Source organism: Meriones unguiculatus, chromosome 7, assembly GCF_030254825.1.
Source record: "Meriones unguiculatus strain TT.TT164.6M chromosome 7, Bangor_MerUng_6.1, whole genome shotgun sequence".
Classification (NCBI taxonomy): domain Eukaryota; kingdom Metazoa; phylum Chordata; class Mammalia; order Rodentia; family Muridae; genus Meriones; species Meriones unguiculatus.
Window position 1 is genome coordinate 122,079,403 of NC_083355.1, and position 24,758 is coordinate 122,104,160.

General features: G+C 39.0%; 1 protein-coding gene across 1 annotated transcript in view; it reads left to right on the forward strand.

Moving 5' to 3' along the window:
- The window catches only part of Macc1 (MET transcriptional regulator MACC1), a 75,626-nt gene extending 58,224 nt beyond the window's left edge, over positions 1–17,402 (forward strand). Inside the window, exons 4-5 of the mRNA XM_060388299.1 lie at positions 546–734; positions 14,841–17,402. Coding sequence (XP_060244282.1) covers positions 546–734; positions 14,841–15,053 — 402 coding nt within the window. The 3' untranslated portion in view covers positions 15,054–17,402. The remainder of the gene's footprint in view (positions 1–545; positions 735–14,840) is intronic.
- The last annotated feature ends 7,356 nt before the right edge of the window (positions 17,403–24,758 follow it).

A 24,758-nucleotide genomic window follows, 5' to 3' on the forward strand; every position in this document is an offset into this window, starting at 1 on the left:
TTGGTTGGAGTATGAGTCTCTGGGAAGACCCCTGTGTTCAAATTTCTGGTTCTGTTGCTCTCTTTGTGGAGTTCCTGTCTTCTCCAGATCTTACTATTTCCTACTTCTTTCATAAGATTCCATGCACTCTGCCCAACAGTTGGCCATAAGTCTCAGCATCTGCTTTGATAGTCTGCAGGGCAGAGCCTTTTAGAGGCCCTCTGTGGCAGGTTTCCAGCCTGTTTCCTGTTTTCTTCCTCCTCTGATGTCCTTCCTCTTTGCCTTTCAGGATGGGGATTGAGCATTTTAGTCAGGGTCCTCTCTCTTGATTAGTTTTTTTAGATGTATAGTTTCAGTAGGTTCATCCTATATTACATGTCTATATGAGTGAGTATATACCGTGTGTGTCTTTCTTAAATGTGAATCAGTGTTCTGAGTTTAAAAGCCTCAACTACATGTGTGGTGGGGAAAGGATGCCAATTTCTAGAAAACATAATGCAAATTATAGTTTAAAGGGAAAAAGTCAATGAGGTATTTCTAAGTATGATATGTACTTGCTGCTGCAGGCTCTGCTAAAGATGGATTGCCAAGGGCTAGTGGCAAGTCTTATCCAAGAGGCTGTTATTTTGACTTCAGCGGTCAAGCTTGGAAGAAGCTGGAGGGAACTTGCTGAGAAGTCTGCAGGACTCACTAAGCATCAGATACAGGCATATGAGATCCCTCACCGGGGAAAATCTGGAGCTGTGTCAGCCGAGGTGAGGTTCACTTTTTCTCTTCTTTTCTTTTTTCCCTTCCCTTCCCTTCCCTTCCCTTCCCTTCCCTTCCCTTCCCTTCCCTTCCCTTCCCTTCCCTTCCCTTCCCTTCCCTTCCCTTCCCTTCCCTCCCCTCCCCTCCCCTCCCCTCCCCTCCCCTCCCCTCCCCTCCCCTCCCCTCCCCTCCCCTCCCCTCCCCTCCCCTCCCCTCCCCTCCCCTCCCTTCCCTTCTTTTCTTTTTACTCTTCTTTTCTTTTTTCTCTTGTTTTCTTTTCCTTTCCTTTCCTTTCTTTCCCTTCCTTCCTTCCTTCCTTCCTTCCTTCCTTCCTTCCTTCCTTCCTTCCTTCCTAAATTTTATTTACATCTTGGTCGTTGCCCCCTCCCTCCTCTACTCCTGGTCCCACCCTCGCTCCCTGTGTCCTCTATCCCCATTCCCATAACTCCTCAGAGAAAAGGAGCCCAGCCCCCGACCTACCCCAGCATATCAAGTCATATCAGCACTGAGCACATCCTCTTCCCCTGTGGCCTGGAGAGGTAGCCCCGCCAGGAGAAAGTGTTAGAAAAGCAGGCAACAGAGTCCACATCATTCAGCCCCCATTCCTCTTACTAGGGAACCCATATGAGGACTGAACTGCTCATTGGCTACATCTGTGTAAGGGGCGTAGGTCCAGTCCACACCAAGGTCCGTGGTTGGTGCTCTAGTCTCCACAGGCCCTCCAGTGCTCTGGTTAGTTGGCTCTGTAAGTCTTCTTTTGGAGCTCCTGTCTCCTCTTTTATCCTTCTCCCAACTTTTCCACAAGACTCCCTGCACTCCACCCAACGTTTGGTTGTGGGTTTCCATCAGCTGCTCGGTGGAGCCAATCAGAGGACACTATGCTAGGTTCTCGTCTGCAAGGATAGCAGACTGCCATTTAATATGACAGGGGTTAACTGTCTCCCCACAACTCTGAGATTCCAACTTACACACTTCAGAATGGCTCAGATCAAAAACTCAAGAGACAACATATGCTGATGAAGATGTGGAGAAAGGGGAACACTTCTCCATTGTTGGTGGCAGTGCAAACTTGTACAACCTGTCTGGAAATCAACCTGGCACCATCTCAGAAAATTGGGAATAGCTCTGTCTCAAGACCCAGCTGTATCACTCCTGGGCATATACCCAAAAGATGCTCTATCATACAACAAGGACACTTGCTCAACTATATTCTTAGCAGCTTTATTCCTAATCGCCAAAATCTGGAAACAACCCTCAATGGAAAAATGGATAAAGAAATTGTGGTACATTTATACAATGTTATATTACTATTAAAAACAAGGAAATCATGAAATTTGCAGGCAAGTGGATAAGACTAGAAAAAGATTATCCTGAGTAAGGTCATCCAGACTCAGAAAGACACACATGGTATGTACTCACTTATAAGTACAGGAAACCACACTACAAACTCACAGACCCAAAGAAGGTAAGTAACAAGGACCCAAGGTAGGATGCTTAACTCCCACTCACAAGTAGAATAGACAGTGAAAGTGGTTGAAGAGAAGGAACAGGGCAAGAGAGGGAACACAGAGAGAAATGAAAGTCAGTATCAGAGATGGGTAGAGCAGGCTCAGGATGACAGAGGGTTTGCAGAGAGAAGAGAAACCTCAGGCAGGGACTTCTCTGTGACAAGCTGGAGACCTATGGCAGGGTAGGTCCCAGGGAGGATATGAGGATGACTCTAGCTGAACGCCTAGTACCAGGGGTTATGGAGACTGAAAAGGCCACCCTCTAACGAAACAGGAGGGGAACACCAACACACCCACAAAAACTTCAACCCAAAATTTACCCTGCCTGACATTCAGGGATAAAGATAGGGCAGAGATATAGGGAATGTCCAACCAATGGCTGGCCTAGCCTGAGACTCACCCTATGAGGTGAGATTTTTTTGTAGGTTCCATTTTGTGTTCACAAATTGCAGTCAAGCAAAGAAAATGCAATTTAGTCTTCTCTATATCCATGAGTTAATTGAAAGAACATTCATGGAGACCTAATAACTGAAGTTATTGTTTTAGTAATCTTATTAGAAATGTCTGAAATATATGGACTGTACTTGTAAAAAAATGTATTTCTCTTGTTGGGCTTCATATTAACATGGATTTTGATCACATTAATCCATTAAACTGTGACAGTGAAGACACAAGTCTACAATTTAGGCATAGAGCAGGGACATTTTGGAGTCAAACAATACTATCAACCATGTCAACCCACAGAAGATGTGTTAGTCAGTACCAGCACACAGTACACAGTTAATCACTCATGAAGGGGAATAAAGGCCTGAGGGTGGACACTAGGAACGTGATGGTGTGGAACCCTTGGAAATGACCTATGGAGATATTAAAGAGCCATATCCTCTCTTGGAATTCTTTGCACAGTAAGAATTATAAATATCATACACAGAACTAAAGCATTAAATAAAAAAATATTCATCACGAAACCAGCAGTATTATTACATCGCTTCTGCTATACACATAACATATACATATTTCTTTAGATTGACATAAAAGCTGAGTGATCTGATTTTCATTGAATTAAATAAAAATATTTCCAGTGATGAGCATGTTAGATTACTGTATCTTTAAGCAAGTTAAAACGTTTTCAGGGTATTTAAATTAAGGCAAATATTCTCTGTTTTGACATGGTGCTGTTAGAAGCACAACCTACATGTTCTGTGTCATTTTGTGTCACGCAGATGGATATTTACTTTTGAGATTCCTTTTCTTATTGTGAAGCAACAATTCTGTTGGACAACCAAGCTGCAGCCTTTCCATGAGGGGTTTAGTCAGTCAGTGAGTTGACTGCTTCGAGCAGCAGGTCAGTTAGACAACTGCTAAGCCCTGAAGCCCAGCTCACAGGCACAGACTTCTAAACAAACTATCCAGGAGCAGCCAGACTGGACACAGATGTCCCACCTACCAGCTACCTTATCTCCATAAGCCTAGGAAGGAATTCAGCCTATTAATGAATAGACTCTAGCGTGAGCATAGCACACAGATACATATAAATGTTTATTGAGTGAGTTGAAAATTCAGGAACTTTGAGGTTGAGAAAAGAGTATTATGAAACTTGGTCTTGACATTCAGTTAACCAATTAAAAAGCTATCTAATTGAAAGCTTCCCTTCTTTTGTCTGTGGTAGGGCCTTGTTTTATTTTATTTTAATTTTTATTAATTACACTTTATTCACTTTGTATCCCCCATAGTTCCCTCCCTCCTCCCCTCCCAATTCTACCCTCCCTCCCCTTTCTCCACACATGTCCCTCCCCAAGTCCACTGATAGGGGAGGTCTTCCTCTCCTTCCTTCTGATCCTAGTCTATCAGTTCCCATCAGGAGTGGCTGCATTGTCTTCCTCTGTGGCCTGGTAAGACTGCACCCCACTCAGGGGGAGGTGATCAAAGAGTCAGCCACTGAGTTCATGTCAGAGACAGTCCCTGTTCCCATTACTATGGAACCCACTTGGACACTAAACTTCCATGGGCTACATCTGTGCAGGGGTTCTAGGTTATCTCCATGAATGGTCCTTGGTTGGAGTATCAGTCTCAGAAAAGACCCCTGTGATCAGATATTTTGGTTCTGTTGCTCTCCTTGTAGAGTTCCTGTCCTCTCCAGGTCTTACTATTTCCCACTTCTTTCATAAGATTCCCTGAACTCTGCCATAAGTCTCAGCATCTGCTTTGATACCCTGCAGGGTAGAGCCCTTCAGAGGCCCTTTGTGGCAGGCTCCTGTCCTGTTCCCTGTGGAACTGGAAAAGATCATCCTGGGTGAGGTATCCCAGAAGCAGAACGACACACTTATAAGTGGATATTAGACATATAATATAGGATAAACATACTAAAATCTGTACACCTAAAGAAACTAACCAAGAAGGAGGTCTCTGGCTAAAATGTTCAATCCCCATTCAGAAAGGCAAAGAGGATGGACATCAGAAGAAAGTCCTTGTTTTTAAGACTTTTGTTTAGACTTAGTGGAGAGGTGTTTATCCTGCCAGCCTTCCTAAGCATCTGGATTCTCTCTAATACACAGCCTATTTTTCTATTATTTGCTTTCACACAGCCCAAATCCTAAGTGACTACGTCTGTGTCCTAGGCTGATAAAATCTCAAAAGCATCAAGGAAAGCCCCTAGATGTTTTCTAGAGGCAATTGTTCAATTCATTGTAACTAATCATGACAGCTAGTATCTGACCCATGTTATCACTTAGGAAAACTTCAAGGCATTTTGGCCTGAAGTCATTCTAAATTTTACTTTAGGTCACTTAAAGGGATAGTATATGCTACTTTCCATGCCCTTAAAATATTGTAGGGTTTTAGTCTCCTTGAAAAGAGATAGATATTTTTTTCAAAAAAATAAATAATTATTTACTACAATTGTTTTGGGAAAAATATTTTTAAGATGGTTTATAAAGACATTTGTTTACTTGCTATTGATTCATGGAAGTACCTTTTGTATTTTGGAGATAACTCCATCTTAGATGTAGGCCTTGGAAATGCTTAAACATGGTCAATTTGACAAGTCAAGTAGTTGATTTATAAATAGTTCTATGTGAAGGTGTGGTGGAAAGAACTGGCTTTGGATGAGAAAACACAAATTTAGTGTCTCTTTGCTTTGCCATCTTCGTTTTCTTTATCCATCCACTCTGGCAGATAGATGATCTACATGTGTGTCAGTACCTACATTTGGGCTCTTGCTCTGTTTCCCTCCTTTTCAACTTGTTTCTCTTCTTTTTGTTTGACAGTTCCTTGGCACTTTCTTGTACTGGGCACTTTTTAAGAAATAATATAAAAATATGATATTTAAAGTAACAAAGCTTATGAGAGACACAAAAATATTATCTGACATATGGAAATGAGTCCTAGAGTTAGCACACCTTAAACTTAACTTCACAGCAAAGAGCTTCTACTTCAAGACTGGGCATTAAAGCCTGCACACCACCACAAGGCCAACATCGTGTGCTCAGGGCTGGAGGGTTAGGCTACTCACTTTTTCCTTTCCTCTTTTCAAGCTATGTTAGCATGGCAGTAGATTAACTTAGAAACTGATAGATATCAACTGGAAGAAATCAGTTGATAGACCCACTGGAAACCTGGTCACAGAGTCTGTGTGTTGGAGGGAAAAGAAACAGTCACCAAATGTGGGAGGAGGGTACTGTGTCATTGACCCTCCTGAGCTGTGGCTATCACTTTCCCAGCCCTCTGTCCTATGTCCCTTCTTGGGAACACTATTCTCTTTCTTACTAAATACCTCTATTTCTACCACTATGTTATGCCTCTGGTACAGTTTTTTTTCTTCTAGGACAGGAGAACCTGAGAATCTCAGTAGGTTCTCTCAGGACTTAGCTTGAAAACAACAGCGTTCTACTGTTTCCAAAATCTGCCTGATCATTTTCATCAAGCCTCAAACAGATTAAAGAATGGGGATACTTAAAAAACATATACCCTTTGTATGTATTTTAATACTTTTGACCATTTAGTGTTCTTTCCTGAGTGAAGAAAAAAATCCTTCTTTGGAGAATTCTGAAAATGTCACTTTTTAAAATAAGCACCTCCTCAAATTATAAGAGAAGTCAGTGATTTTAACTGGTGAGCAATCTCTCTAGCCTGTGCAAAAACACATTTAAAAACAATGTTCCTTTCAGAAAATGTGTTTATACTATACAAAGATGTAAGTAATGCTAATTTTTTTCTGTGAAAGTTAGTATTAAATAGTTAGCATTGCCTGCTTTTGGAACCCTCATTTTCCTCCTGGGTTGCCTCATCCATTCTTAATATGAAGGGAGGTGACATATTGCAATTTGATAACCTATATTTGGTTGATATTCCTGGGAGGCCTGCCCTTTTCTCAAGGGGAAAAGAAAAGAAGTTGGGTGAGTAGGGAGGGAGGATGTGGGGGAAGGGGAACTGGAAGGAGATGTGGAAGGGAAAACTGCAGTCAGGATATAATATATGAGAGAATAAATTAATAATAAAATTTTTTCTTCTAGTTTTCTGAGGGTATTTGAAGATTTAATTTAAAAATACAAGAATGAATGATGTATTAGAAAAATAGCAGACATTAGAATAGAAGTCTGATTTTACAAGAAGAAGATCTGGGGATTTCAAAGCTAATGTATTCATAGGCCTGAGGCTGATCCTCAGGCAGCTTTCTAGTTATCATTAACAAATGTAAGAATAATTTCTCTGTGACTCTCTTCCATGGACACTTTCTCTAATAATAAAGGCTGGGCTCTTCCTTTCCTGTTCCCTAAAGACCTTAGGTTCCTTTTCCACTTTAAATTACTTCTGCCCAGTCCCCTCCCCTCTGACAGACACCAGCAGCCTGCAGAGAGGCAGTTCCTTTGTCAAGCACACTGGGCCACTGTCTCCATGGCGACACAGTGAGGCTAAGCTTTTAAGTCACCCTTTGTTTTTCATCTCTGACTATTCACATGCAGAACAGTGTAACAGTCTCTTAGTGCAGGTTTATTCTCTTTCGTATTCTCTAAAAACACTTTTTGTTTACCTTCCTATTCCGACTTAAATCTGGAGTGCTCAAAGTACTTTATCCTATATGTAAATTAAAAATGAGAATGTAGAAACTGTTGTGATTTAGATACAATACTTATTATGCAACATTATGACCCTGGTTAGGTTTCCAGAGCAATGTGTGTGAGAATTTTTTAGGTCTTTTGCTTTGTGTGGTTACTGGTGCTTTTAGGGCATCTTGTAAGGTTCCATTTATTTGACAGCAGGAAAAATAAGCTTAGAGAAAAAAGTATAGATTTTGTAGAAGATCCTGGAGTTGCTCAGCCACGAGGCTAACATTGAACCCAGCATGTGCACTTTTAAATCCTTGCCATCATATTTCCTAGAATCTGCTTTAATAGTTACATAGGAAAGAATGGATTTGAGAAAATTTAATTTTTGCAAGCTTTGACATTCAGATATCTTTTTGATGGGTGAGAGTAGCTATGAAGGAGAAGGTAATAAGGAGCCTCCCTAACTAGGAATTGGTGAGAATGTCTTACCCAGCAGGTTTTCATCTCATGCTTGACTAATTTGAGCAGATGACTTGCAAGAAATGGATCCACCATCATTGTCTGGTTTATGATTTGTCCAAGAAGTCCCAAAAGGTTATTCTTTACTGCAAAGACAGCTGGCTACTATGAGACCAATATTTCTGTTTCTTAAACGATCTTCGTTCAAATTTTAATCAGTATCTTTATTGAAGAAGGGTGTCCTAGAGAAATGAGCTTTCTTTCTCTGCCAAAGACAACAGCCACCTGTTCTTTAAGTAATACTTACATATTTACTAATCAGAGATGGCATCATGCCTGTCTGGACATAGTAAAGAACACATACAATAATCATGTGGAAGGCAAGCATGCCTCAGTACCCTGCAGCTAATGCTGCTTAAAATGAAATGCTGGTCCTGTAATTTTATCAAGTATGAATACGGAGATTATTAATCCTCTCATGTGGCAAAATGCAATTATCCAAGAGTAATTAAAATCAATTACATTCTTTATGTTATTTCTATTTTATGAGCTAAAAAAAAAGACAAACTGGGGTGTTCAGTTCTGAATTGCTCCTGTTCTTGCTGCAATTTCTCATGTGGTACATTATCTAATGAGTTGCATTAGCTTCCAGAAATAAGTGCTATAAAATTGTAAAATTTTATTGTTCTTGTATCTATTTCTGTTTCATTTCATCTAGCATCCCACATGCTATATCATCATTGCTCCCTTACTTTTACTGTAGCCACTAATACAGAGAAGATAAATCAAAGGAAAGACATAGTTCTTTCGTACATATACTGTGGCTTTGGAAAACCACTTAACTTAATAAACTAAATGCTCTCTGTATAAAGACTTAGATGAAAAATGAAGGCTGTTGTGCCTCCATTAGTCTCATGTTTTCTATCCCAGGATGATCCTATACTGCTAGGAAGTTACTATTAAGAATTCTAAATGGCTGGGGAGATGGCTCCATGGGTAAAGACTTTGACCATGAGCCAGAGACCCCAGGTTTTTAACTGAACCTCAGCTTCCATATACAGGCCAGGTGGGCATGGCAGCTGCCTACAACCTTTGCAACTACAATGCAGAAAAGGGGAATACCTGGAACAAGTTGATAGACTAGGTGAACAGGCAAGAGAACTATGTCTTGATATACAAAGTTGGAATCATTGGTCTACCTTCTGGCACACATACATGCATAGCCCCCACATGTACACATGTACACAAATGCACAGCACATATACATACACATAGAAAAGGATATCTGAGAGCAAAGGAGTAAGGATGAAGCTGTGCATCAAATGTTTGTGACAGAGATGAAAAGGCTGAGGGAATTTGCTTTGTGGTCAAGACTAACTAACTCAGTGAAACCAAAGTCTCCTCAGCACATTTCCTTTTCATATCCGTAGCACAAAAACATTGTGCTGCGTGTCTTACCGTAGTCATGATATTAAACAAAACTGGAAAAACTATTTTTAAAACTTAGATTAGATAGAGGATAAGAGAAATGTGGAGTCTTGTTAGTCTACAACTCATCTTGGGTGTTGACTTAGGTTGATCTGAAAAGAAAATTATTGATTCAACATATGTTATTCCTTCTATCATTTCCAGAGTTGAAGACTTTATTTTCTCTGTAATTTCTTATAAAATGTAAATTCTTTGTGAACTTCCTGGGCCTGTATTATATTTTAATATAGAATTTTACACAATTGATACATGCAAGTCACCTTCTTTATTTTTGTCTTTATGTATCTTTGTTTTATGGAGGCAAGTATAAATAAAATATGAATTTTGAAAATTAAATGTGCACATATCCAAGAACTTGAATCCAAGTATCATATATCTTCTCTGTAAAAGATAAAATCTGATTGAATCATTCATTGCACTGAGGAAATCTGGCTTTGTGAAAGAAAAGCTTAATATATAAAAGTTATGTACACCTGATATTAGTTTACTTAAATTTGTTTTCTTAAACTTTCCTATTTCTCTCACTGTATGCAGTTTATAGCTGTTTAAAGAACTGTGCGCTTTCTCAGCTTCATTTTCACTTGTTCCTTTACTTATTGTAGTGGTTTAAAAGGGGACTTTCCCCATAGGCTCACGTATTTGTTCACTTTGGTCCCCAGTTACCGGTCCTGGTTAGGGCAGTTATGGGACTTTTCGGAGCCTTCCTGAAGGGCATTCATTACTGAGGCAAGCTTTGAGAGTGGATAGCCATGTTACACTCCAAGCTTTCTCTGCTCTCACGTGAGGCTGAGCTGTGATCTCTCAGCTTCTTGTTCCAGCTGCCTTCTGTCATAGATCTCCAACTATTATGGACATCTAGCCCTCTGGAACCTTAACTAAAATAAATTCTTTCTTCCATAAGTTGGTTTTGGCCATGCACTTTATTGTACCAACAGAAAAGTTACTAATACAATTACTGATCTAGTTCAAAATGATTTGAAAAAATCATCCTTTTGTTTTATGTTTCTGGTTAATGAAAGTCAACCTTTCTTCTCTAATGTTTTATATGGACTCTATCTTCAGTCCTCAATAATCATAACTATCTGAAAAAGTTAGGATTTAAACCACAAATTGCTTTCCTTTATGGAATGTTCATTTATATATATATTTTCTTTAAAAACTTCACCTATGCCCTGATCATTCCTCTGGTTATGGCTCTCTTCCTCCAGCACACATGCCGTCTGCGCTTCATTTGTCTGGGAGTTTCTATTGCTTTGCACTTGTTCACAGCTGGAGCACGCCCCCTTTATGCACTTTACACTGACATCGCTAGGGTTGCCGCAGGTGGACAGAATGTCCACAGCCTTGCCTGTGTTACATTTTCATTGTATCACTTGGTGTTACAGGATGTAAGGGGGGTGACAGAAAAGGATGTCCTCTTTTGCATGGCAGTAAATATTTAACTACTGGTTTTGCAATAGGGAAAACTTCTGTATCACTGATTTTGCTAATTTCCATGATATAGACTCCCAACTTGTATGATTTTAATCTACTTATTTAACAGTAAGCGTGCACACACACGTAAACAGCCAGTTATGTGGGGCTGTGGAACTGACTCCAGACAAGCCACTACATATCCTTTTGAGTCAACTCTGAAATACTGTTTTTTGAAACATTATTATTGTTCTGCACTGTCTCTCCCCTGTCTCTCCACTGTCTCTCCACCTTTGCTTCTGTATCTTAATTGTATCCACTAGAGTATACTTTAAAATTTATATTTCCATCATCCCTTTTTCTTCTTTGACATTTTATTCTACTCAGTGGATTTTTGTTTGTTTGTTTGTTTGTTTGTTTTTAATCACTATGATGTGAATTATTTTCAGTCCTTGACCACTTTCAGGTCATTTGTCTATTCTAAATTCTTATCAGATAACCACTATCCATTATTTCACATTCCATCAGGCTAAAAGGAGCTTTTTTATCTTGATTTTTTAAAGTTTACATATTTTCCTCCATGTATACTGACAAGTATTAATGTAAACTATAATATGGTAACTTTTGAGGTGCCTTAGTGAAGAAACAAAGCTAGGGAATTATTATACACAATTTATAGTTTTAAAAATCTAAAGCTCAAACAGAACTATCAAATAAGCAATGGAACCTTGATGTGAGCATAAAATTTTGCAACAAAATTTGCTTTCCTTTACAGCGTACCACTCCCCATTCAAGAGCAGGATCATGTCTTATGGCAAGAGAAGTGACGCATCAGAAAAGTATTGGTTGCTTTTGCAGAGTACTGTGTTTGGTCCCAGAATCCATATATGGCTTGCAACCACTTGTAACCCAGTTCCAGGAGCTCTAGACCCTTCTTATGTCTTCCGAGGGTGCCAGTCCGACACGTAGCCCACATACACATATGCAGGCAAAGCGTTCACACACACCGAACAATTAAACCTTTTGAAAAGAAGAGAGAGCCATGTCTTTCTCAGATTGATTGGAGCAAGTCAGTTGAGAGAGACTTTTTGTAATTATTAATTACCGAGTCCTGTTTGCTCATCCATTGTGCTGATGTTTTTCCAGCTGTCTGACTTGTTCATATCTGTAAGCTGCTAAAAAGTAAGAAACATGCTTATTCCTCATTTTATGCCTTGCTATAACAACAAAAATTTGGAGGGATATAGACACTGGGTAAATCTTGACTTAGGAAGTAAAGTAATTAGTGAACAAAGATGTATTTACATTTACACTGTGTGTGATAGAATTTTTCTACGATATGGGTTGAAAGCCACTAGTGATTTTGTGTATAGGAAATCAGATTTTTTACTGAAGACATCCAGTGGCTTAGTTTGCTGTATTGAGGAACAAAAACTGGATGGAAAATCCCATTCATGTTTTAGTGCAAATCAGGAAGATTACCTGTATCCTGTTGTTTCCATCCTTACACTCCTCCACCCATTTCTTCCTAGGTATGATTTGGACTTCAGGGGCCCTCAGATGAGTTTAAGGCAATATGCTCTCTTACTATATGCCCCCTGACTAATGTAGGTACTCCTGGGAGCTTCCTTTGTTCTTTCCAAAGACATAGATAGAGATCAGAGCTTAACAATCAATCCATGTTTCTCTGAATATCCAGGGATGGCTGCACTACTCTGTGCTCTGTATAAACTGGTTAATGTGAGGAGGTTACATAGTACTCTGTACAAATACAGGGAGAGATGTAGTTTCTAATTTATATATCATCTCGGTATATTTCCAGTCTTCTAACAGCACAGAGAAGCCAATTCATTTCTGAACGCACCTCAGGCTGTTCTGTATACGCTAACATACTGTGCTGCAGCAAGGCATGCCGTGCAGAGCTTGTCTGCCCCAGAACGTCAGTGGGGTGGCTTAACGCTTCATTATATAATGGCACTTGTATGAAGAGCGTAGCAAAGAACTCTAAAATTACCCATTTGAAATCTCCAAAAGATACTTGCTTTCTATGACATTTTATGCTAATCTTCTGTGCTACCACCTGTTACTACTGCCACCGCCTATTATAAATATTTCTAAATATGTTTCTTTAACAACTTAGTCACAAAGGGTCTTAAGGCCCATTAAATATACAGTCGTTATGATAAACGATGCATGAAAAACTGAAAAGTATTATCTCAGCTAGATGAGTATTGGTGACTGAGTGGATTCAATGTAGAATATAAGTTTAGAGCATGGACAGACAAGATAAATCTGCAGAGATTAATCTACTCGTTTAGTGCACCTCTGTGTTTACACAGTGATGGTTGAGCTAGAGCATGACATAAGCTTCTATTAATATGGGTCAATTTGTCTTTCTTGCTGAACTCGTAATACCAGTAGAGTGGGTAGTTTGTGTTCAACAAAAGCCTCCAGAACAAAAGGTCACCCCCTGGCCTATTTAAGCATAAAAAGATCAGATTCCCATAAACAGGATTGGTGAGGGTGAAGCTTGTAGAGGAAACTCCGCAGCAGTGGTCCTCAATCTCCCTGATGCTGTGACCCTTTACTGCAGTTTCTCATGCTGCAGTGTCCCCCATAAAATTATTCCATTGCTACTTTGTAAGTGTAATTTGCTACTCCTAAGAATTGTGATGTAAATAACTTTGTTTTTTGATGCTTTTGGAGTTGTGACCCACAGGTTGAAAAACTGTTCTAAGATGACTTCTGCTTCAGTCTCATCCACCTTACCATGACATGACTTTGATAATTACACTTGGTTGTCTATTTTCCCTGAATTATCCTTTGCAAGAGAGGTGAGGGATTGGGTATCCATGTTTCCTCAGAAATACCTATTTGAACAAATAGCATCATATTACCATTTAAGTTTTTTTTTAATGTGGACTGGAGAAAAACACACTGGTATCTCATAGAGATTTAATTCTTCCCACGTCAATTATAGACTATATGGGTGATAGGGCAGGCAACTGAAAAATTATATTCAGTTGCATGGAATATTGATGTTAATGGAGATACCAGTTTTAGAAAGAAATTATGTGCAATGCTTAGCTCAAAGCCAGTACTCTTAACATTTTACACGTGGTAGAATTATAAATTAGTCAGTTTGGTTAGCCCAAATAAGAAGTGAGTAAAATTCATATTCCATATATTCTAATCATAAGGCTTGTTATTTTCTTAGAATAAATTCATGGTAACCTGTATATGTGTCTATATTCTTCCACTTGTCTTATTTAGTTTGCCTTTGCCTTCATTCCCTCTCACTCTTAGCCTGTTGCCTTGGCAACTATCATGTATGTGCTTGTATGAGAGGTTCTCCTTTGACCTGTATTTATTTCTATGGAAACAGTGATGTCATTGGTGTGAGCAGATGTTTAGGTGAATCAAGGTAAAGAAACATGGAATGTTGTCCTCCTTTGGATCATAAAATGTATCATGAAAGTAAGTTTTGAGTTAATAAACTATAATTTTGTGTTTATTTGGATTTGTTCCTCAAGCTTCAGTTTTCATTATGTATAAATTAACTGGAATAGAATGAACTAAAATTGCAAAACATATCGGATGGCACATTGTTAAGATATGTAGTATCATTAAAAACACAAATACATATATGTAACAAACTTTAATCTTAAAAATCAGAGAGTTAAAAGTTTATTTCAATTGTATTTGTTATTATAAAAATTATGGTGTTGACAAGACGGCTCAGTAGGTAAAGGGTTTGCCATAAAGCTTGACAGCTGAGTTTGACCCTTGGGACTCACGTGGTAGAAGAGAGCTGATTCCAGAAAATTGTCCTCTGACTGCCACATGTATCTGGAGCACACTTTCAACCACCTCTCACACACAGAAGAAATAAATACATAAATAATAAAATGTAAAAATTTAGTAATGCAAGGAATTTTATATTAACATCAAAGCAATATCCGCTAGAATAGTATATCAAGGATTAAAATGCCCAACTTACAGCCATTATAGTAAAAGAAAATCCTAATTTTAGAAACAGAGAGATACAGGGAATAATAGTGATTATTTTTCTGCAACATCAAAAATTCACATAGTAGGCATTACATTTTATTTTAAGTATTTACATTAAAAAATCTGTTTTTCTCTGTCTTTCTCTGTGCTTGTGTGTTATTCACTTCAGTCTATTTTCTTTTCTTTACAGGCAATGTGGAAACCTGCCTATGATTTCCTCTATGCATGGAGTGCTCACTATGGAAATAGCTGCAGAGATGTGTTACAAGACCTTCAATCAGCTTTGGACAGAATGAAAAACCCTGTCACCAAACGGTGGAGAGATTTAACTGGAACTTTAATACTAGTAAATTCTTTAGAGGTTTTGAGAGTAACTGCTTTCACTAGTTCTCAGGAAATATAGAATGAAGCAAGTTTTGGGAGCAAGGAGAATGGTAGGGGGAAAGGTGTGTGTGACAAAGGGGTTGGGGGATGAGCTCACAAAGATGTTTTAGATTTGGAAATCTGTTTTCCCTTCTGAAACAAAGCCTGCAACTATTAATAGAACTGGGCTTTGGAATCAAAGCTCTTTTTGTGTATGTTGCAAAGAAAAATCATAAAATGCTCTGTTATTGAGAAAGAAAGAAAAGCCCTTCTCTCTCCTTCAAAGTTCCTTCAGTTTTCTTAAGTTAAAACACATGAGTGTTTAATAACATCAAACAGATACCTCAATAAACTGAAGGCTTTATCATAGGCAGCTGAGGTTTACCATGAGGCAGAAAAATAGGAGTGAAGACACTTACCTTCAAAGGCTGCATCTTTTCTCTACAGATCTCCTCCTATATTCTTCAGAGTTCTATGTGCAAAAATCAAGGGTGGAAGAGTGTTAGTCTTCCTCCCAAGAGACCAGCCCATTGGTGACACCAGGAGTTAGGTCAATGCAATCTTAGGCCAAGAGGATGCAGAATAGTTTATTCCTGGAAGAGTGAGCAAGTTGTGAGCACCTCTGCCTAAATAGTTTTGCAGAAGAAGTGGCCCCAGGTTAGCCCCAATGGTCACTTGCCAGGAATGCCCACAGAAGAGAACCCACAAATACTGTTTCTGGCTATTGAAAAATCATATCACATAGCAGAATAGTGAAAAAATAATAATAATAAAAATGAAAATAAAATGCATACTGAGAAGCAAAGCTTATTCCTCTTTTTAAACAGCTCTTGAATAATTACCAGCAGGAAAATATGTCACTGTCAGAAAAACTGTCTTCAAACATGGACTAGAAATTTTTATTATTTTCCTTTAGTGTCTTGGGACTATATGTGATCCACCTAATTTGAAGTATTCTCCCATGACCAGAATGCAAAATATTTTTTTCTACCAATCAGGATATATAACACTGAGTTACTACAAACAATTGCTATCATTAAAACACTTTCAGTCCTAAAAACTGACATTGTTGTGTGTGTGCTCACATGAAGACATGCAATGTGTGTGTAAACATCTCAGAGTGCAACACAAAACTTGTGGAAAATAAGGCTAATGTGAGATCTTGAGTCAATTAAGACATTAATGATTGGCCTAGGTGACAAAATATGGTCTCTGTCTAATCACCCAATGGCTGCCAATATTTTTTTTTATTTTGACCTTTCTTTACTTATTGTACTTCTCTTAAAGGAGAATGAATCCAATGATAGGCATACAGGTGTTTGAGATGTAAAATAATAATGAGGAAGAATGCATGGTTTCTGGCTTCAGTGTTATTAATGCTAGGGATGCATAATAAAAATGACACCATTAAATGTAAAATTACATCTACAATGGCAGGCGCAATGGAGAAACTGTGATGCTGAAGTAGAGGCTTCATATGAATGGGGGAAAGTAGATTCAACAAGATCTGAGAATCAAATGATAACCCAGAAGAGAATTAAGCATTATACCTGATGTTGGGGTGGGGGACCTAAAAATCAATGGTTCTTTCAGATAGTGTACAGATAGCTCAGGGTTGAAGGCAATAAAGGAACAGAGTGATGAGTAAAAAGAGAGGATAAAGATGTAAAGGTGAAAGGACATCAGTGAAGGTAGAGGGTGGGAGACTACATTCATGTCACTAAAGCCTGTAGGACTTAGGAAGGAATGATACAACTCAAAGATAACTTGGATAAGCTAAATAGGTTTTGTTTGTGGATTTCTGAATAAAACATGTCCATTTGGGTAAAAACTAAAAGGATAATCAGTTTAGAGCTTTTAATATTCCCACCCTAATGTATTTGATATTTTGGCAAAGGTAATTTGTTTTTTTTTTTGTTTTGTTTTTAATTTTTGTTTTTTTTTTTATCAGTTACATTTTATTAACTCTGTATCCCAGCCATGTCCCGATCCCTCATTCCCTCCCAGTCCCTCCCTCCCTCCCTCATCTCCACCCTGCCCCTTTCCAAGTCCACTGATAGGTGGGACCTCCTCCCCATTCATCTGATCCTGTTTTATCAGGTATCTTCAGGACTGGCTGCAAAGCCCTCCTCTGTGGCCTAACAGGACTGCTCCTCCCTTCGGGGGTGGGGAGACCAAAGAGCCAGCCATTGAGTTCCTGTTAGAAATAGTCCTTGTTCCCCTTACTATGGGAAACCAATTGATTACTGAGCTACCATGGGCTACATCCGAGAGAGGTTCTAGGTTATAGCCATACATGGTCCTTGGTTGAATGTCAGTCTCAGAAAAGACCCTGTGCCCAAATATATTTGGTCCTTGTGGAGTTCCTATCCTTTCCCCATCAGACTAACTCCCCTTCTTTCTTATGATTCCCTGTACTCTGCCAAAGGTTTGGTCATGAGTCTTTGCTTTGAAAACACTGCTAGTTAGAGTCTTTCAGATGCGCTCAGTAGACTCCTGTCATACGTTCAATGCACATCCCATCTGTCTTTCTAAACGAGGATTGATCATCTTACCCCATGTCCGCTCAATTGATTATCTTTTTTAGGTGTATAGATTTCATTATGTTTATCATATATTATAGGTCTATATAAGTGAGTATATCCCATGTTTGTCTTTCTCCTTCTGGGATATTTCACTCAGAATGATCTTTTCTAGATCCCACCATTTGCCTGCAAATTTCATGATTTCCTCCTTTTTCATTGCTGAGTAGTATTCCATTGTATAAAAATACCACAATTTCTGTACCCATTCCACCGTTGATGGACATCTGGGTTGTTTCCAGGTTCTGGCTATTACAAATAGAGCTGCTATAAACATGGTTGAGCAAGTGTCCTTTTTGTGTACTTGAACAAACTTTGGGTATATACCTAGCAGTGGTATAGCTGGGTCTGGAGGAAGCACTATTCCTATTTGTCTTAGAAAGCGCCAGATAGCTTTCCAGAGTGGTTGTACCAGTTTACATTCCCACCAGCAGTGGAGGAGGGTTCCCCTTTCTCCACAACCTCTCCAGCATGTGTTATTGCTTGAGTTTTTCATCTTGGCCATTCTGATGGGTGTAAGGTGATATCTCAGGGTCGTTTTGATTGGCAAAGGTAATTTGAACTAGTGTTTAGAACAATCTTAAAGACATTCACTACTTGATGATAACACAGTCTGACCAAGGGCTTGTAGACACATGTTCAAGGACAGAATTTATTTTAGCTGAAAATAAATTCAAAGAGAGGAAAGAAAAAAAAATCAGCCAATTTGTTAGCCTAGGGCACAGTGACTTAAAGTGGTGACTTTGCTTCCTTTAGAACATTGTTGGAATCCTGTTTATTTTTTTAATTATTTTACAATTTATTCATTTTTTCTCGATTACAGCCCTTTCCGTCATCTCCTTCCTGTCCCACTATCCCTCCCTCTTTCCCCAACTCCTTCCCTTAGTCCACAGAAACAGGGAGCCCTCCTCTTCTACTATCTGACCTTAGCCTATCAAATCTCATCAGGACTGCCTGCATCCTCTTCCTCTGTGGTCTGGCATGGATGCCCCACCAAGGTGGAGTGATTGAAGAGCAAGCAGCAGAGTCCATGTCAGAGATAACCCCTGTTCCTCTTAGTAGGGGATCCACATGGAGACTGAGTTTCCTCTGGGTTACATCTGAATAGGGAGTCTAGTTCCTCTCCATGGTCCTTAGCTAGTTTATCAGTCACTTCAGGGCCCCCTGCACCCAGATTTGTTTGCTTTGTTGGTCTCCTTGTGGAGCTCTTGTCACATCTGAGTCCTTCTATCCCCTCCCCCTTCTCTTCCATAGGACTCCTGGCACTCAGCCCAGTTTGGCTGTAAGTCTCTGCATCTGCTTCAATTCCCTGCTGGGTGGAATCTTTCAGAGGACCTCTATGGTAGGCTCAGATCCTCTTCCTTGTCTTCAACCACTGACACTGTCTATTCTATTTGCCCTTCTGAATGAGAATTAAGCATCCTCCACAGGGTCCTCCTTGTTATTTAGCTTCTTTAGGTCTGTGGATTACAGTGTGGTTATCCTGTATTCTATAGCTAATATCCTCTTAGAAGTGAGTATATACCATGTGTGTGTTTCTGTTCTGGGTTACCTCACTCAGGATGTTCTTTTCTAGTTCCATCTATTTCCCTGCAAATTTCATGATCTCTTTGTTTTTGATAGCTGAGTAGTTTTCCATTGTGAAAATGTACATTTTCTTTATTCATTCTTTGATCGAGGGACATCTAGGTTGTTTCCAGATTCTGGCTATTACGAATAAAGCTGTTATGAACATAGTTGAACAAGTGCCCTTGTTTGGTGGAGCATCTTTCAGATATATGCCCAGTGATATAACTGGATCTTGGGGTAGCACTATTCCCAATTTTCTGAGAAAGTGCCAGATTGATTTCCAAAGTGATTGTACAAGTTTGTACTCCCACCAGCAATGGAGGGTAATCTTGTTACTATGTCAGCAAACTTGAATATTTCAGGAAGGGATAGCAAGGATTTAGTGTCTGGATTTTTCCAGACTGCAAGGTCAGTGTAGTAAGATGACAAACAAACAAACAAAACAAAACAAACAGGAAAACACACAACCAATAAAACACATTAGGTTTGTATCTTATCACACTTTAAGGTAGTTGATAATTTTAAGCATAGTTTTAAAAAATGAAAACAATCTTGGTAATTTAAGGATGAAACAGTGGCTTAGATATTAACACACACATAAAGCTCATTATTTCTTATTGTATCTTTCTGAGTGAATTCTAAACCTATGTTCAGTCTATCCTTTTAAATGTGTTCTTATATAATTTTTATAAATTGTTCCTACTTTCTGCATTTTATAATTTCTTTGCTGTGATGAATTTTCCTAATCAGAATAGATTAATTCAGTAATCACAAATTGCCACTCTTTTGGCAGGAAGTCAATGGAATTAATAAGGCACAGCCTCTCTTTGACATCATTGAAGCATCAAAAGCTATTAATCTAAAACTTCTTTAAGCATTACAAAAATGGACAGATTAGATGGTCTTTTCAGTTCCTCAGGTTTTTCATTTAAGGATGCACAAATTAGCATGGGAGTCTAGTTAAGTCCCTAGCTCAGAATGTGACAATTGTTCTTTGTAATTCCCAGTTCCTTGGCTTCTTTCTTCAGAGGCTTCACTTGAATCCACCAAAGAATTCCTTCAAGTGTGCCACTAACTCTATCAATCACAGAAACATCACGCTTCATGTCATGTGGATAATACTGTGTAAGTTGTGAGCTTGCACATAACTAAGTTTGTATGGTCATGAATCAACTGGATGCCACCGAACTGAAAAGGTGCTGCTAGGAAACAACTTTGAAGATGTGACATGAGTTTTCGAATTAAAATTTTAAGTCACATTACTATACATAAAATATTTTCTGATTTTTTTATGCCTAAGGAGTATTTGAAGTAATATAAAAGTCAAAACTTAAGTCAGTGTAGGTTTTTGAAATTAAAATGGATTTTCTACTGTTTATACAACATAATTAGTTCCTCTTCTTATGTGCTGCTGTATAGAACATTGAGAAATGATGTATAGCCATATAACACAAAGACTCACCATCATGCTGAGTAGGAGAATACATAGACAGTTTTCAGAATAACATATGAAATAACATATGAAACTGGTTTCTTTCATGCATGTTCACTGGTTTACAGACTATAAAGTGACTATATATGCACAAAATGTTGCGTTTGCTCAGGGCTAGCATCTGATATATATCTGATATTTAATGTGTGATGTGTCAATATTGATTTCAGGATTTCACTGGATATTGCTGCAGAACATACATACACAGTACACACTGATCATTTATGTATGTATAGTTTACATTTAATGAATAGTTTTCTTTTTTGAATAATAGTATCAGTTTATAGAGAGGGAATCAGGTGAAAGATCAGTACTGGATAATAATTAGTTAAACCAAAGAGAAAACTTTGAGTGGCATAGAAAGCTTCCTGTTAAAGTGGATAGGCAGAAGTAGAGGGCTGTGGCTTCCAGCGTTTGCCCGCTAGTCTAAGTAAGCCCTTAGAGCAGTCACTCAGCCTTCTGGACTTTGGTTTCTTAGTAAAAGAAGTTAAAACAGGGTAGGTAAGTGCTAAAGCTCTCCTTACATTTAAGTGTTTATAAGTATATAACAAGTTGAGCACATTGTGGCTTTATTTGTTTTGTTAGGAGGGAGAATGTGAAGAACAAAAATTTGAATACAAAACATCCATATCAAAACAATTACCAATATGGATGATGGATAGCAGATAAATAATATACTGTATTGGACTTTCCATCACTGAAGTAAATAATTAATAGGAAAACACTTAGAAAGAAAAGTTATATTTTGGCTCACAGTTCCTAAGTTTCAGCCCATTCATTCTTTGGCTTTGTGTTACCACGTCTGCCATGAGGCAGAACATCATGGTGAGTAAGTGTGGTGGAGGAAAGCCCCTTACTAGATTGGGAGCAGAGGCTGGAGCCCAGGTATAACCTTCAAAGGCACACCCCTAGTAACTTACTTTCTCTATGTATTAAGTCCCTGGATTAATCCCCAGAACCACAAAATTGAATTGCTCATAATTTATTTTGTATTTATTTTGTCCTATTTATTAGTTTTTGAGAATTTTGTGAATGTATATTGATTATATTTACTCCTGCCATAAGAACCTCTTAGCACTGAGAGGAGTGAGTGTGCTATAGATATTCTATTTAGGGCATTATGATAGCTACCTAGTAAAGATGAAGCTTCCAGGGCAGTATTAGTCTTTATATCTATGAGTCTATGACAAGAGTACATGGTGTCTTCAGTAATAGAATCTTACCTCAAGCTCTGAAGAGTACCCAAGAGCACTGGCAAAATAGCCTGTAACATTTGTGTACTAAGGAACCTCACTGGCCAACAGCTCAACACCAAAAATGTAACTCATTCTATAGACTGAGTTTTTTATTTGTTACCCTCTGTGATCTAGTAGGGACACTGTTGCTCTATTTTAATGCTTGATGTATGTGTCGTAGGATATTTGATCACACTGAACTCCAAGATTGTGTACTGGAAAAACTGTTTCTAATTGTAGTGTGGCTCAGCCCTAGCACACACATTTAATCCAAGAGCTTTCTGTAAACAGGATTAAGTGGAGTTAACCCTGTGTCAGGAGCCAAAGCAGGAAACTAATTGACAGAAGGTGAACATGGTCAAAAACCATAAAGAATAAGAGAAAGTCTGGAGGATATATAAGAGACACACAGGAAGCAGAAAGGAGGGACATTTAGGTGAAGGGTATTTAAGACAGCTTGGAGAAGGAGAAAAAGCTTTTTCCTTCTGAGATTTCTGTTGACTAGGAAGGTCAGCTTTTTCTGCCTCTCTGAGCTAGCAAGTTTTCACCCCATCAACTGGCTCCTGAGTCTTTATTGGTAAAAACAAATGTTTGGGATGTTCTCTTGTTAAAAATGTGTGTGTGTGTGTGTGTGTGTGTGTGTGTGTCTGTGGTATCTGTGTGATTGTGTGTATGTGTTTTAAGAAATTTCTAAGGTGGCTCTGTGGTACAATGGATAGCACATTGGACTTCTAAGACCTGGAAGAGACAGGAGTTCCACAAAGAGAACAGAAACAAAAATTCTGGGCCTAGAGTCTTTTTGACTGATCCTCTAACCAAGGACCATGCATGGAGATAACCTAGAACACCTGCATAGATGTAGCCCATGGTAGCTCGGTCTCCAAGTGGGTTCCCTAGTAAGGGGAATAGAGGCTGTGTCTGGCATGAACTCAGAGGCTGGCTCTTTGATTACCTTCCCCAGAGGTAGGAGCAGCCTTAACTGGCCACAAAGGAAGCTAATGCAGCCAGTCCTGATGAGACCTGATAGGCTAGGGTCAGATGAAAGAGAAGAACCTCCCCTATCAGTGGACTGGGAGAGAGGCATGGCAGGAGAAGAGGGAAGGAGGGCAGGATTGGGAGGGGGTGAGCGAGGGGTCTACACGTGGGACACAACTTGAATAAATTATAGTAAATAAAATTTTTAAAAGAAATTTCTCTAACAATAGGATTCCATATGACTTTTTGAAAAAATCTTTAGTGTCAGTTTTTCTTCTCCATATTTCCTTTACTATTCTGTCCTCCCAACCCTCTCCCCATTTAACTATTCTTATTCCAATTTTCCCCTTTAGCCCATTAGACCACTGTGCTCCCTTCCCTTGAAAGCCCCATTCTTATGGTCCTATCTTAGTTACTGTTCTATTGCTATGAAAAATACCATGGCTAAGGTATATTATATATGAAAACATTTCATTGGGGGTTGGAGGGCTGGTTTACAGCTTCAGAGGGTTAGTCCATGATCCTCGTGGTGGGAAGCATGGTGGCAGGCAGGCTGGCATGATGCTAAAGAAAAAGTAGCTGAGAACTTCCATTCTGATCCACAGACAAGAGGCATTTAGAGAGGGAGACTGGGCTTGGTATGTGCGCTTTTGAAACCTCACAGGTTACCCTCCTAGTGACATATCTTTTTCAACAAGCCATACCTCCCAATACTTCCTATGTGTTCCACCAACTGGAAACCAAATATTTAAATGTATGAACCTATTTTCATTTTAACTTCACACTCTACACCTAGGTCCCCACAGACTTGTAGCCATATCATAAAGCAAACTGCATCCAGTCCAATTTCAAAAGTCCCTGTCTTTCAGTTTCATTACTATGTAAGAATACAGAGTCTCCTGAGATTTAAAATATGATCACCTATAAAACTGTAGGCAAACCCCAATTAAATGTTTTCTCTTATAATAGTTGTCTTTGTCTTGGTGTCTCTTTACAGCAACAAAACAGTGACTAAATCACGCCATTTACAGAAGCCCCAGGCTAAAGTTACCTTTTATCACTCTTTGAAGGTCTGCTCTTAGAATGTCTATTCAAAGTGTGGTATGCTTAAAGAATGTGTATTCAATCAACTGAAATCCCTGGGGGAACTTTCAGTCATCTAGTGATTCTGGGCTTAAAATGTGTAATTCAGCTACTGTTTGGTCTTGTTTGATTTTTTTCTCCTCCTCTGTTTTTATTATGCAAGTTTCACTCTGGGGCTTCCCCAAACCTGTCTAACAGTTCTAGGCTCACCTTGCATTGCTTTCATGTGGACAACACGCTTATACCTAAATTTCAAGGTGCTCTGGCCTCAAAGTGTGCCAATATGGCCTACATTATGCAGTGCTTCCCAGAATTCCTTGCTCTGATTGGTCTAGTCACAAGAGAAATTAGGCTTAGATTTAACAGGTAACAGTATGCCCCAGATGAATATCTTAGACAGTGCATACATGTCAAGCCATATTCTAGTGTCTGCTTCAGCTTGTTGACTAAGGGCAATTAAATGACCTGCAGTAAAAGTTTCCCAGAATCCCAGGCTTCTCATTCTTAAAACTCCTGTCAGGAGTTAGTGCCCTTCTACAGCCAGACTATTATTTCTCCTGTAAGCTTTTCATAGTAGCAAGGCTATTGTCAAGGAAAGACAAACCTATCTGCCAGTGCCCAACAAATCTCAGCAAATTCTTTCCTTCAATCTGACCTTTGGGTGGAACTGAAAGAGCCAGAGGAAACTCTGAATAACATTCGTGAGCATGCCAATATATGGACCTTGTAGCTTAGTGCCTGTCCCTCAGCCAGTCTTTGAGGGCTGTAATTAGTGGGGTTTTGTTTGTTTCTTTGTTTTGATAGGTCTG